The sequence below is a fragment of the Penaeus vannamei genome, chromosome 42, assembly GCF_042767895.1.
Source record: "Penaeus vannamei isolate JL-2024 chromosome 42, ASM4276789v1, whole genome shotgun sequence".
Lineage (NCBI taxonomy): Eukaryota > Metazoa > Arthropoda > Malacostraca > Decapoda > Penaeidae > Penaeus > Penaeus vannamei.
This window is the reverse complement of record NC_091590.1, coordinates 7,520,016-7,533,396: the sequence shown is the minus strand read 5'-3', so window position 1 is coordinate 7,533,396 and position 13,381 is coordinate 7,520,016. Positions and strand designations below refer to the sequence as shown.

Sequence of the window (13,381 nt, the reverse complement as noted above, 5' to 3'; positions counted from 1 at the left end):
GAGATAGAAAATAAGAGACAAAGCGGACGATCGTGCAGTGAATCGGAGGCGGTGGGAAGGGGGGAGGGGGGAGGGGGGAGGGGGGGGAGACCCGACTAGCGCATAATGGCGGACAATTTTCGAGAAGGAAGAGCGAGTCTCCTCGTCTTATCTCCCGCCTGGCCTCGAGGGTTGGAGGTGTCTTCCCAGTGGGCGTTTTGTCGGGATCGAGTGGGCGGGGTTTGGGCTTGCGTGGGCGTGATGGCGAGGCTGGGATGGGCGTGATGGGGAGGCTGGGATGGGCGTGATGGTGAGGCTGGGATGGGCGGGGTGTGAGGGTGGGATGGGCGGGGTGTGAGGGTGGGATGGGCGGGGGTGGAGGGTAGGATAGACGGGGGTGGGATGGGCGGGGGTAAGGGTTGGATGGGCGTGGGTGAGGGTGGCATGGGCGGGGTGGAGGGTGGGATAGGGAGATGATGGGCGAGGAGGGTGGGAGGTTATAGGAAGGGTGTGGATTTGGGGAAGGGATGGAGGATGGGTTGGGGAAATGGGATGAGGGTGGGAGGGGGGGAGGATGGGGAAAAAAATGGGGGTGGGAAGGGAGGGGGAGGTGGGTGGGAGGGGAAGATAAAGGAAGGAAAGAGGGAGGAAGTAAAAAGAGGAAAGGAAGGAGGAAGGAAGAAGGCGAGGATGATGGAAGGGAGAGAGTAGCCGTAAGAAACGGGGAAGAGGAAGAAGGAAATAAAGTATCTTTCTTGGAAGCAAACCATAAAAAGGCAGAGAGAAAAAAATTAATTTGTCAGGTGAAACCGATAGGATCTCTTGAGTGGATGAAACACTAAGTGGAAAATGACTGGCAGGACGAAGGAAGAAAAAAATGGAAGTGTATGTCTATATATATATATATATATATATATATATATATATATATATATATATATATATATATATATATATATATATATATATATATATATGCATATATATATATATATATAATATATATATATATATATATATATATATATATGCATATATATATATACATATATATATATATATATATATATATATATATATATATATATATATATATATGATATGCATATATATATATATATATATATATATATATATATATATATATGTATATATATGTGTATATATGTATGTATATATATGTGTGTGTGTGTGTGTGTGTGTGTGTGTGTGTGTGTATGTGTGTGTGTGCGCGCGCCTACATGCATGCGTGCCTGCGTGTGCGTGCGTAGGGCGAACGTGTCTGTGTATTATACGTGTCAATTCATATGCCATATATGTCAATGCATTTATATATATGCGTGTCATTTTGTATGTACACGTACAGAAAAGAAGAAATGGTAAACACGTAAAAAGAAAACAAAGAGATTTTCGTGTCCGTAAAAAAGGAGAGAAAAGTGATGATAAAGGGTTGAGATGTAAGATGTGATGCTGAGTAATGTCTTAACACGAGGCACCCACTGAGAGAAGTGTCATCAGAGAGAGAGAGAGAGAGAGAGAGAGAGAGAGAGAGAGAGAGAGAGAGAGAGAGAGAGAGAGAGAGAGAGAGGGAGAGAGGGAGAGAGAGAGAGAGAGAGAGAGAGAGAGAGAGAGAGAGAGGGGGAGAGAGTTAGAGAGGAATTAAAGACAGAGAGAGAATTAAAGAGAAATTAAAGGAAGAGAGAGAATTAGAGAATTAGATACAGAATAAGAAGAGAAATTAAAGAGAGAGAGAATTAGAAAATTAGACAGAATAAGAGAGAAAAGCAGATAATTAAAGATACAAAATAAGAGAGAAAAGCAGAGAATTAGAGAACTAAAGGCATAGAATTAGAGATAAAAGCAGAGAATGAGAAAGAGCCAGAATTGGATTCCCTCTGCCACCCTGCATCGCTTCGAGTGTGTGTATTCGGCCATTCCGAAGTCCGCCGCAGTTATTCAGATGTTCATTATTCTACCAGATTTAACACACGGAAAGTTTACATTCTTACACCCCGACGCGCGCTCTACACACGCACACGCCACACGCCATCAGCGGCGCCGGCCATCGGAGGAATTAATCAGCTGGGCAGGAGCGGCCTCGCGCACCTCCAGCTGGGGGTGTATAAGCGAGAGAAACCCGGCGAGGGGGGAAAAAAAGGGGTTCCAATCCCGCTCGCTGTAGGATCCCGCCGCCTTCGCCCGTTCCTCTTAATGGAGTTCTTAAGCGCCTCCAACCCGTTTTGTAGGTTCGGATTCTGGCTTTCACTTGCTGTTATGTTTTGGTGGGTTTGATTTACGGTACACGGCGTTTGTTGTCGGCGGGAAGGCGAGATCCGGCGGGGGGGGAGTGGATGGGAGGTGGGGGAGGGGATGGGGGAGGGGGAGGGGGAGGGGAGTGGATGGGAGGGGGTGGGAGGAGGGGGAGGGGGCGGGGGAGTAGCTGGGAGGGGGGGGAGGGGTTGAGGTGAAGGAGATGGAATGGGGAAAGCCTGGAAGGGAAGGAAGGAAGGAGTAAGGGAGAGGTGAGGGAGAAATAGGAAGAGGCAGAGAGGGAAGGAGCTGGGAGGAGGAGGGGGAGGGAGGGGTAGGAACTAGGAGAGGAGGAAAGAGATAGGAAGAGGGCTAGAGGAAAAGAAGAGGGAAGGAACGAGAAGAGGCAATGGGGAGAAGAAAGGGAAGAGCTAGGGAGAGAGAAGGATAAGGAGTTCAGAGGAAAGAAGCATGAAAAGGAAGGGGTGGAGAATGAACAGAAAGGAAAGGGTCAGAGTGAAATGAAAGGGAAAGGAAGAGAAGGGAAGGGACCAGGAAGGAATTATCAGAAGGGAAAGGAAGGGAAAGGAAGAGAAGGGAAGGGGTCAGGAGGGAATTACCAGGAGTGAAAGGAAGGGAAGGGAAGAGAAAGGAAGGAAAGGAAAGGAAAGAGAAGGGAATTATCAGAAGGGGAGGGAAGGGACCAGAAAGGAAGGAGGGGAGGACACCAGGAGGGAGGGAGCAGAGGGCGGCTGGGGGTACAGACGCGGGAGAAGGAGGAAGGGGGGGGGGGGTCCAGAGCTCGGCTGGCTAAGTGCCGCTGATTTAAATACAACGCAAGCATGAATGGTAATCAGATACATACATATGCATGGCGAGTAGCTTATGCACGGTTCCGGGCTTCGGGCTTTCCACCTTTATTATGCTATTCTAATTCTCGCTAATAATTTGGGGAATTATTTTTATTTTTCTTGATATTTTATTTTATTTTATTTTATTTTATTCTTATTCGTCCCAATACATGTTGTATTTTGAAGATTCTCGGTGAATGGAGAAAGTTTCCACCTTTATTATGCTATTCTATTTGTCGCTAATAATTTGGGGAATTATTTTTATTTTTTCTTGATATCTTTTTTTTTTTTGTTTTTTCTTCTTCTTTTCTTTTCTTTTCTTCTTATTCGTCCCAATACATGTTGTATTTTGAAGATTCTCGACGAATGGAGAAAGTTTCCACCTTTATTATGCTATTCTAATTCTCGCTAATAATTTGGGGAATTATTTTTATTTTTTCTTATATCTTTTTCTTCTTTCTTTTCTTCTTATTCGTCCCAATACATGTTGTATTTTGAGGACAATGAAGATTTGTAGGTGATTGGAGAAAGTTTTTACCTTTATTATGCTATTCTAATTCTCGCTAATAATTTGGGGAATTATTTTTATTTTTTCTTATATCTTTTTCTTTTCACTTCTTTTCTTCTTATTCGTCCCAATACATGTGGTATTAAAGACTGTGAAGATTTGTAGATGATTGGAGAAAGTTTTTACCTTAATTATGCTATTCTAGTTCTCGCTAATAATTTGGGGAATTATTTTTATTTTTATATATTTTTTTCTTTTCTTTTCTTCTTATTCGTCCCAATACATGTTGTATTTTGAAGACTCTATGAAGATCTGTAGGTTAAGGAAGAAAATTTTCACCATTTGGTAAGTTAGTAATAATGAAGTTGTTGAAGACAGTGATAAAAACAACAGCAACAACAACGAAGATCATGATAATCAATAATAATAATAATAATATTAATGATAGAATAACATGTATGTAATATAACCCCGCGTCGATGGTGGCAAAGCGGCACTCCTTGCTATTACTTTTAGGAGCTCGTAAACATGCAAGCAGGTCACTAACGTAAAACATTCGCGAGACTCGTGTGAATCCCAGCTGGTCTGAAAACGATTCGAAAACACGTCTAGAACGATTCGAGAACATGTCGAAAACGAGTCGAGATCGAGTTTAGAACAGGTCTTGAACGAGTCGAGAACATGGCGAGAACGAGTCGAGAACGAGTCTACAACATGTCGAGAACTAAACCACTTCTAGAGATGTTATGTTTCCTCGAGTACAAACTATTTTATGAATCCCCACAAAAATGATAAAAAGATAGATAAGAGAAATTAGATAAATGGTAGGAATAGTTAGGGATAGATGAATAATTCAGCTGAATAATCTGAGTGGCTAATCATTATGATGAATGATAATTATGTTAATGGTAATGAATAGAATGAGTCTTGTATCTTTAATGTCCTGTCAGCTGATTGTGCTTAGAATACGATTGCCAAAGAATGATGATAATAAAGATGAAAGTAATAAAATGATAGTAATGATAATAACATGATAATAATATCTGTTAATAGTAATAATAATAATAATAACAGTAGCAGTAATAGTAATACTGATAATGATAATTACAATATTATTGATGATAATGATATTGTAATAGTTATGATAGTTATGATAATAATGATATTGATATTGGTATTATTAATCTTTATGATAAGGGGAACAATCATGATAATAGTAATGATAATGATTATGAAAATAATGATGAAAATAATGATTGTGACTATAGAAAGAATTTAAAATTATGTAAGGTGCGATTTTGCAAATTGATTATATATCTTAAGGCGTTGATATATGAATGATTTTTATTGATAATTTTTAATAACGAGAATAGAACGGGAGAGGGGGTAGGGAGGAAGGAGAGGGTGGAGGGGAAGGGAAAGGGAGGGCGGAGAATGGAGTGGGGGAGAGTAAAGGGGGAAGGTGTAGGTAGAAGGGAGGGGTTGAAAGGAAAGGGGAGGGGGAAAGAAGTATGGTGAAGGGGGTATATGCATGGGGGGAAGAGGAAAGGGGTGGATAAGACTATTAATAAAGAGGGAGGGACAAAGTGGTAGGGGAAATAGGATAGAGGAGGGGTTAAAAGGAGAGGACAGGTGAGTATGGAGAGGGGAGAGGTGGAGTAATGTGAATGGGGGAGTGGGAATATGGAGAAGGGGGGAGGGAGTATAGAGAGGGATTAGAAGTGGAGTATGTAGATTGGAGAAGTGGAGTGATGTGAGGGGGAGTGGAGTATGGAGAGGGGGGGAGAGGGGAAGTGGAGATATTGTGTAGGGGGGAGGGGAGGGGGGAGGAGAAGGGCTAGGGAAAGTTGATTATATATTTTATAATAAACTTGTCCATCAGCCAAAGCATACTGGTTGAAGAGAATTAAAAAAGAAAAAGTTTAGCGAGAAGTTAATGGGGAAATGTGGTGAGGGAACGGGTAGGGTAGGAGGGGTGGGAGGGAGTGGAAATGAGGGCCGATGAGGAGAAGGAAACGAAGTAGAAGAAGAAGAAAGAAAAAGAAAAATGATAAGAGAAAAAAAGAAAAAAGGAAGAGAAAAGAAAAAAAAGAAAAACGGAAAAAGAAGGGAATAATGGGAGAGGAAAAAGAAAAAGATAAAAAAAAAAGAGGAAAAAGGAAAAAGAAGAGGAGAGAGGAGGAGACTGATGTGAGTAAAGAGGGGGGGGAGGGGTAGAGATGTCAGCTGGATCATCGAAATCATACTTATTACCCGGGTATATTATAGAAACGTCAGTCATACTTGAAATCTGTCAGCCAATTCATATTCTGTCGTCAAGTATAAACCGAGATAATAGATTTTTTTTTCTTTCTTTTTTTTTTGTCTCGTCTTGTGTCTTTTGAATGTTTTTTTTTTCGGTAATTACTGCATTTATTTTTATTATTGGCAGCTTGAGGGACTTAACCTATCTTTGCGAAAGTTATCGTTCATCACTTCATTCGTGTTTTTTATATAAATATCGTATTATTATCATCACCAACACCACCGTAAATGTCACTGTTACAACCATCACCACAATCACAGCCACACGACCACCATGACTATTATAATCAACACAACCACAGACAAAACAATCACTATTACAACCATCACCACAATCACAACCACACCACCACCATAATTTTTACAACCATAACCACAGTCACAACCACAGGCACCACAGTCACTATTACAACTATCACCACAACCACAGACAATACAGTCACTATTACAACCATCACCACCACCATAACTTTTACAATCATCACTACAATCACAACCACACCACCACCATCACTTTTACAACCATCACTACAATCACAACCACACTGCCACCATCACTTTTACAACCATCACTACAATCACAACCACACTGCCACCATCACTATTACAACCCTCACCACAACCGCCACAACCACCGTCATCCTCACCTGTCACCGTTACTGTCATAACTGCCATATCACAATACCATCATCATCATCATCACGGCATCATCATCACCAGAAAAGGTATCTTGAATATCACTTTGATATCACTGACATCAATCATCGTCATTAGGTTTCTTTTCATTGATTCCCTCCCCTCTCCTTCCTTCCTTTCTCCCTCCTCTCTCCCTCATTCCCTTCATTCATTCATTCATCCTTCCTTCCTTCCTTCGATTCATCCATCCTTCCTTTCTTCCTTCCCATTCTCCCGCGCTCCCTCTCTCCCTTCTTCCCTACCTCTTTCCCTTCATCCTTCCTTCCCTCCCTCCCTCCCTTCCCCCCTTCCTTCCCTCCTTCTTTCCGTCCCTCCTCCCTTCCCTCCCTCCTTCTCTCCTTCCCTTACCGTCTCATTCATCCAGCATTCCTTATCATCCCTCACCTGTCACTCATTCTCTCCATCCCAGCATCACTCATCTCCTTTCACTCATCATTCACCCTCAGCCTCATCGTGATTCGATCTATGTGGCTTGATATGCAGCTGTATTTTTTTTCTCTCTCTTTCTCTTTCTTACTTTCTTTCTCTCTCCTCTCTCTCTTCTCTCTTTCTGATTCTCTTCTCTCTCTCTTTCTCTCTCCCTCTCTCCCTCCCTCTCCCTCCCCCCCAAAGGATCCCTTCCCCTCCCCCAACGCCTCTCCCCCTACCCCTCTCTCTGTTTCTCCCTCCCTCCCCTACCCCTCTCTCTTTCTCACCCTCCCCATAAACCTCTCTCTCTCCCTCCCTCCCCCTACCCCTCTCCTTCCCTCCCTCCCCCTACCCCTCTCTCTTTCTCACCCTCCCCATAAACCTCTCTCTCTCCCTCCCTCCCCCACCATACTCCCTTCCTCCCTCCCCTTACCCCTCTCTCTTTCTCTCCCTCCCCCTCCCCCCTCTCCCCCCAAAAGATCCTCCCCCCCCAGAGGATACCTCCCCAACCTCTCTCCCTACCTCCCTCCCCCTACCCCCCCCCCCCTACCCCCCCCCCCCCCAAAGGATCTCCCAGGCGAAAAATCCGCGGAGATAAAAGAACCTTTGGGGCGACGCGTCGGACCCTGGCGATGCCGACGACAAAGGCGCAGCGGCGGACATTCTTGCGAAGTGTCCCCATCTTGATTTTTTTTTTTTTTTTTTTTTTTTTTTTTGTGTGTGTGTGTGTGTGTGCTTTTATTAGCCTGTTTTTTTATGTGCGTGCGTGGTTGTTATATATTTTTTTTCTTATTTTTTGTTTTCTCTCTTTTTTTTCTTGCTTTTTGTTCATCTTTCTTCTCTAGATTTATTTTGCGTTTCTTGTCTTATTTTTTGGTTGGATAATTTGCATTCTCGTCTTATGAATAGTAAGATGAACCTTATCATTTTAGCACCGCTATTATCATTTATTTTGATTATGATCCTCACTATCACATTTCATCACCATTTTTATTCTTTTATTTTTCTCTCCCGTTTTTCCTTTTTTTCTCCTCTCCTCTACCTCCACCGTCTCTTCCTCCTCCTCCTGTACATCTTCCTCTTCCTCCCCCACCTCCTCCTCTTCCTCCGTTAATACCACTACCTCCTCCGCCTCTTTTTCCTCCCCTCCTCCACCTCCCCACCTCTTCCTCCACCATCACGGCCCTCCCCCCTACCCCTCCGCCCCCACCCCCGTCCCACCCACTACCTCCTCCACCTCTTTTTCCTCCCCCACCTCTTCCTCCACCATCACGTCCCCCACCCCCAAACCCTCCGCCCCCACCCCCGTCCCGCCCACTACCTCCTCCACCTCTTTTTCCTCCCCCTCCTCCATCTCCACCATCACGCCCCCCTCCCCCAATCCCTCCGCCCCGACCCCCGTCCCACCCACTACCTCCTCCACCTCTTTTTCCTCCCCCTCTTCCACCTCCCCCACCTCTTCCTCCGCCACCACGTCCCCCTCCCCCCTATCCCTCCTCCCCGATCCCCGTCTCTTCCTCCATCACGCCCCTCTCCCCCACCCCCGTCCCGCCACAGGTATGCGTCCTCGTGATCCTACGGGCCAGCGATTTTTTTGTGCGCCGTCGAGCTTCGGGTCAAAGGTTCTCCCGACGGCTTTTCTCTACGGGGGACGTCAATGAACTAACAAATAGCTTAATGCCAGCGCGGGGGAAGGCGATTCTTCCGTGGGCGTGCGGGCGTTGTGGAGGTCTCGGGCGGGCGGCTTGAATGGAGGTGTTGGGGACTTGGTTGAGGGATTGTGGGCGTGTGAAGTCTCGGGGCGTCTGGGACTTGGCTGAGGACGTGCGGGCGTGTGGAGTCTCGGGGGCGCCGGGGGCTTAGCTGAGGGCGTGCGGGCGTGTGGAGTCTCGGGCGGGCGGCTTGAATGGAGGTGTTGGGGACTTGGCTGAGGGCGTGCGGGCGTGTAGAGAGTCGGGCGGGCGGCTTGAATGGAGGCGTCGGGAACTTAGCTGAGGGCGTGCGGGCGTGTGGAGTCTTGGGGGCGTCTGGAACTTAGCTGAGGGCGTGCGGGCGTGTGGAGTCTTGGGGGCGTCTGGAACTTGGCTGAGGGCGTGCGGGCGTGTGGAGTCTCGGGGGCGTCGGGGACATGATTGACTCAAAACGCAGCTGATCATGCCCTGCGCGATTTCCTTGAGGCTCCGTCGATGCCCGCGAGACGAAGGGCATCGCGGACGAAGGTTCCTCTCCGTGGGCTTCGATTTCAAAGATGGCCGACCTCTTTTCTTCCGAAATTGCGGATAGTTCCGAAATTGCGCATAATTGGTACTGGTAATGGTATTGATGTTGGTATCGGTGATGTCTATATACACTTAATGGTGAGACATATATTTGTTCGCGCTATTATAGGGAAACCAAATGTAAAGGGTAACAGAGATGTTCTTCAGTCGCGAAGCTGCATTTCGTCTTCGAAGATCAGGAGGGGGAAATTCAGCCTTCAGGACGATCTTGCCTCTCAGAAGATATAGAGAAAGAGAGAGAGAGAGAGGAAGAGAGAGAGAGAGAGGAAGAGAGAATGTGAGTGATTGGGGATGTCCTTTCCGCGCGGACTGTATCTGGCCCTCCCGAAGAGCAACGATATTCCAGGGGATGGTTGAGTAGCCACCTGGCTGCCAGGGTCGGGAGGGCGTTTGGGTAGAGAATTGATGTTATCCTTCCAGCGAGTGTAGCGTTTGGTCGAAATTCCCGGTGAAAAGCGCGGTGGAAGCGACTGCAAGCGCCTCCACGAGGACTCCTGCGGGAGAGAGACACTCCGCCCGAAGGGGACGCCGCTTGCAACAGGTGAGCACGCCTCCGAGGGTGAATATTTTGTTATGATTGAACACACGTGACGGCTGGGGCGAGGAGGACCACAGGGCCTTCTGGGAAGCCACCGCCTCCTCCTCCTCCTCCTCCTCCTCCTCCTCTTCCTCCTCCTCCTCCTATTCCTCCTCCTCCTCCTCCTCCTCCTCCTCCTCCTCCCTTCCCTCTCTCTCTTCCTCCCCCTCCTCCTCTTCCTCCTCCCTTCCCTCCCCCTCCTCCTTCCTTTCCTCCCCCTCCTCCTCTTCCTCCTCCATTCCCTCCCCCCTCCTCCTCTTCCCCCTCCTTCATTTCCTCCTCTTCCTCCTCCCTTCCCTCCCCCTCCTCCCCCTCACCCTCACCCTCCTCCCGCGGCGAGGGCTGTAACGCTAAGTGTAGGAGGCGGAACACAATGCCAGCGATCGTAAACCGAATCATTTTCTATTCATATTCAAAAATGTTCTCCTTCGCAAGCGCCGCTGCTCATCGGGGACGTGAATAAGGCAGGGGTTATTATCGCTGTGGCTGCAAAGGGACGCTGTCGGGACGTTGGTAGGTCGTTGTCGGGATGCTGTCGGGACGTTGGTGGGATGCTGTCGGGACGTCGGTGGGTCTTTGTCGGGATGCTGTCGGGACGTTGGTGGGATGCTGTCGGGACGTCGGTGGGTCTTTGTCGGGATGCTGTCGGGACGTTGGTGGGATGCTGTCGGGACGTTGGTGGGATGCTGTCGGGACGTCGGTGGGTCTTTGTCGGGACGTTGGTGGGATGCTGTCGGGACGTTGGTGGGATGCTGTCGGGACGTTGGTGGGATGCTGTCGGGACGTTGATGGGATGCTGTCGGGACGTTGGTGGGACGCTGTCGGGATGCTGTCGGGACGCTGTCGGGAGTATCGGAGTGATAGAGAACGCGTGGGTCGTCGGGATGCTGTCGGGACGTTGGTGGGTCGTTGTCGGGATGCTGTCGGGACGTTGGTGGGATGCTGTCGGGACGTCGGTGGGTCTTTGTCGGGATGCTGTCGGGACGTTGGTGGGATGCTGTCGGGACGTCGGTGGGTCTTTGTCGGGATGCTGTCGGGACGTTGGTGGGATGCTGTCGGGACGTTGGTGGGATGCTGTCGGGACGTTGGTGGGATGCTGTCGGGACGTTGATGGGATGCTGTCGGGATGCTGTCGGGACGTTGGTGGGTCGTTGTCGGGATGCTGTCGGGACGTTGGTGGGATGCTGTCGGGACGTCGGTGGGTCTTTGTCGGGATGCTGTCGGGACGTTGGTGGGATGCTGTCGGGACGTCGGTGGGTCTTTGTCGGGATGCTGTCGGGACGTTGGTGGGATGCTGTCGGGACGTTGGTGGGATGCTGTCGGGACTTTGGTGGGATGCTGTCGGGACGTTGGTGGGATGCTGTCGGGACGCTGTCGGGATGCTGGCGGGACGCTGACGGGAGTATCGGAGTGATAGAGAACGCGGTTAAGAAGGATACTCTGATACCATCACGATGCTGCTGATGTCTGTGGTACGGAGACTGCAGGAAGGATGGAGAAGGTTGTGGCGTGGTTGTGACATGGTCAGGAATGATTGTGGTATGGCTGGGTGTGATTGGTATGGTGATTGTTGCATGGCTGTGGTATGTTTGAGAGTGATTGTTGTATGATTAGAAGTAGTTGTGGTATGGTTGTAGTAGATAAGTGCCTTAAGCTTCGTGATGCTTGTAATAGAGATAACTTACACCCCCGGACATGTTGCAAAACAAACGATGGCAGAAAATGAGGTTGTCACTATCGAACTGTCATGCAAGTGTCATGCAGTGGCAGGGAGATGACACCCAAGAGCGTGCTAATGAGCAGGAAGCTTCGGAAAAAAACAGATGTAATTAGTTAATGACAGCCTTCCTGGGGAGCATCTCGGCATAATTGTGGTTGAATGACATCGCGTGCCTTTGCGTGCGAGTGTGTGCTTGAGGTGACTGGTCTGGAATGGTCAATGGAAAGCAAGGCAGATTCGGGCCGGCAAAGGGGTCTGCGTTTCCGGCAAAGAACCGCTGGAAAAGCTGTTTCGTCCGGTTTCCTTGGCAGTGGCTTTGGCTCTGCCCGTTTTACGATTGCCCCGCGTAAAGGATGTTAATATATATGTGTGTGTGTGTATCACCCACACATGTATAGATGTATGTATGTATTTATATACATATTTGTGTGTATGTATGTATATATGCATGTATGTATGTATACATGCATGTATAAACACGCAGAGAGAGAGATAGCGACAGAGACAGAGAGACAGTGAGACAGCCAAAGAAGACAGAGACAGACAGGCAGAGACAAAGAGAGACAGACGCACAAACAGAGATTAAGAGAATTAGAAAAAAAAAACGAAAGAAACACAGCGTACGCAAAGAGTGTAATGAAGTGTACACCTTACGCGAGCGAGCCGACAGACCCGCCAGGCAGCCAGCGAGTCACGACCTGACGCAATCTGGAAAGTCTTTGAGGGGCGTCTCGAAAGGCCTTCCTTCGGCTGCCGTGACCTCGGTTCTCGGGACGGTTCGTGGGGGGGGGGGTGAGTAGGAAGGGGAGAGGGGGAGAAGAAGGTGGAGGAATGGTAATGATGGTGATAATAATGATAGCAATATTAATAATGTTGATAATAATGGTAGGAATGATGATACTGATGATAATAATGATGGTAGGATGATGATAAAGAAGACGAAGAGGAAAAATGGGAATAATAATGATAGTATTGATAATAATGAGAGGAACAGCAACAACAGTGATAATAATAATAAGAAGGAGGAGAAGAATAAGGCAGAAAGCAGGACGGAAGAGAAGGAAGAGAAGGGGAGTAGGTAAAGAAGACATGTTGAGAACGAAAATAATGAGGAGGACGGAAAAGAGGAAGAAGAAACAGAAATAAAGAGGAAAAGAAAGAAGACGAAAAAGAGGAGGCGGCGATGTCGAAGAAGAGAAGCGGGCACGGAGCGAGGAAGACGGCGTTAAAGCGAATCGGGACGGGGTCAGGGGTCAAGTCAAGAGGTCAGAGGTGGGCGTACTTAGAGGAATTTTATTTGGCAATTAGAGATCCATCGAGGGGCCTAATCCCTCCAATCTGGAAAGCCAGACGATCCCCGTCAGAGTGATTTTCCACATCAGCCTTAAAAACAAAACTAATAAAGCAATTGATAAACCAGGCATCATATTCATAAGAATGATAGATAGGAAGAATAGGTAAATAAACCGGGCATCACATTCTTAAAGGATAATAAATGAACTGGGAATCACATTCATAAAAAAATAGATAAATCAGGCATCACATTCATGAGAATAGATAGATAAACCGGGCATCAGAATGAATAAGAATTGGTAAATAAACCTGACATCACTTTCATAAAAATAAATAAATAAACTGGGCATCACATTCTTAAGAATAAATAGGTAAACCGGGCATCAGAATAAATAAGAATAGATAGATAAACTGGGCATCACATTCATATCAATAGATAGATAAACCGAGAATTACATAAAGATAAATAGATAAACCGGGCATCACATTCACGGAAATAAACAAATAAACCGAAAA

At 47.1% G+C, this 13,381-nt stretch overlaps 1 protein-coding gene across 1 annotated transcript in view; it reads right to left on the bottom strand.

Moving 5' to 3' along the window:
• Nucleotides 1-10,247: 10,247 nt before the first annotated feature.
• LOC138860642 (uncharacterized) overlaps nt 10,248-13,381 on the bottom strand; it is a 15,826-nt gene continuing 12,692 nt past the window's right edge. Inside the window, exon 3 of the mRNA XM_070118641.1 lies at nt 10,248-11,430. Within this exon, the coding sequence (XP_069974742.1) occupies nt 10,248-11,430 (1,183 nt within the window). The remainder of the gene's footprint in view (nt 11,431-13,381) is intronic.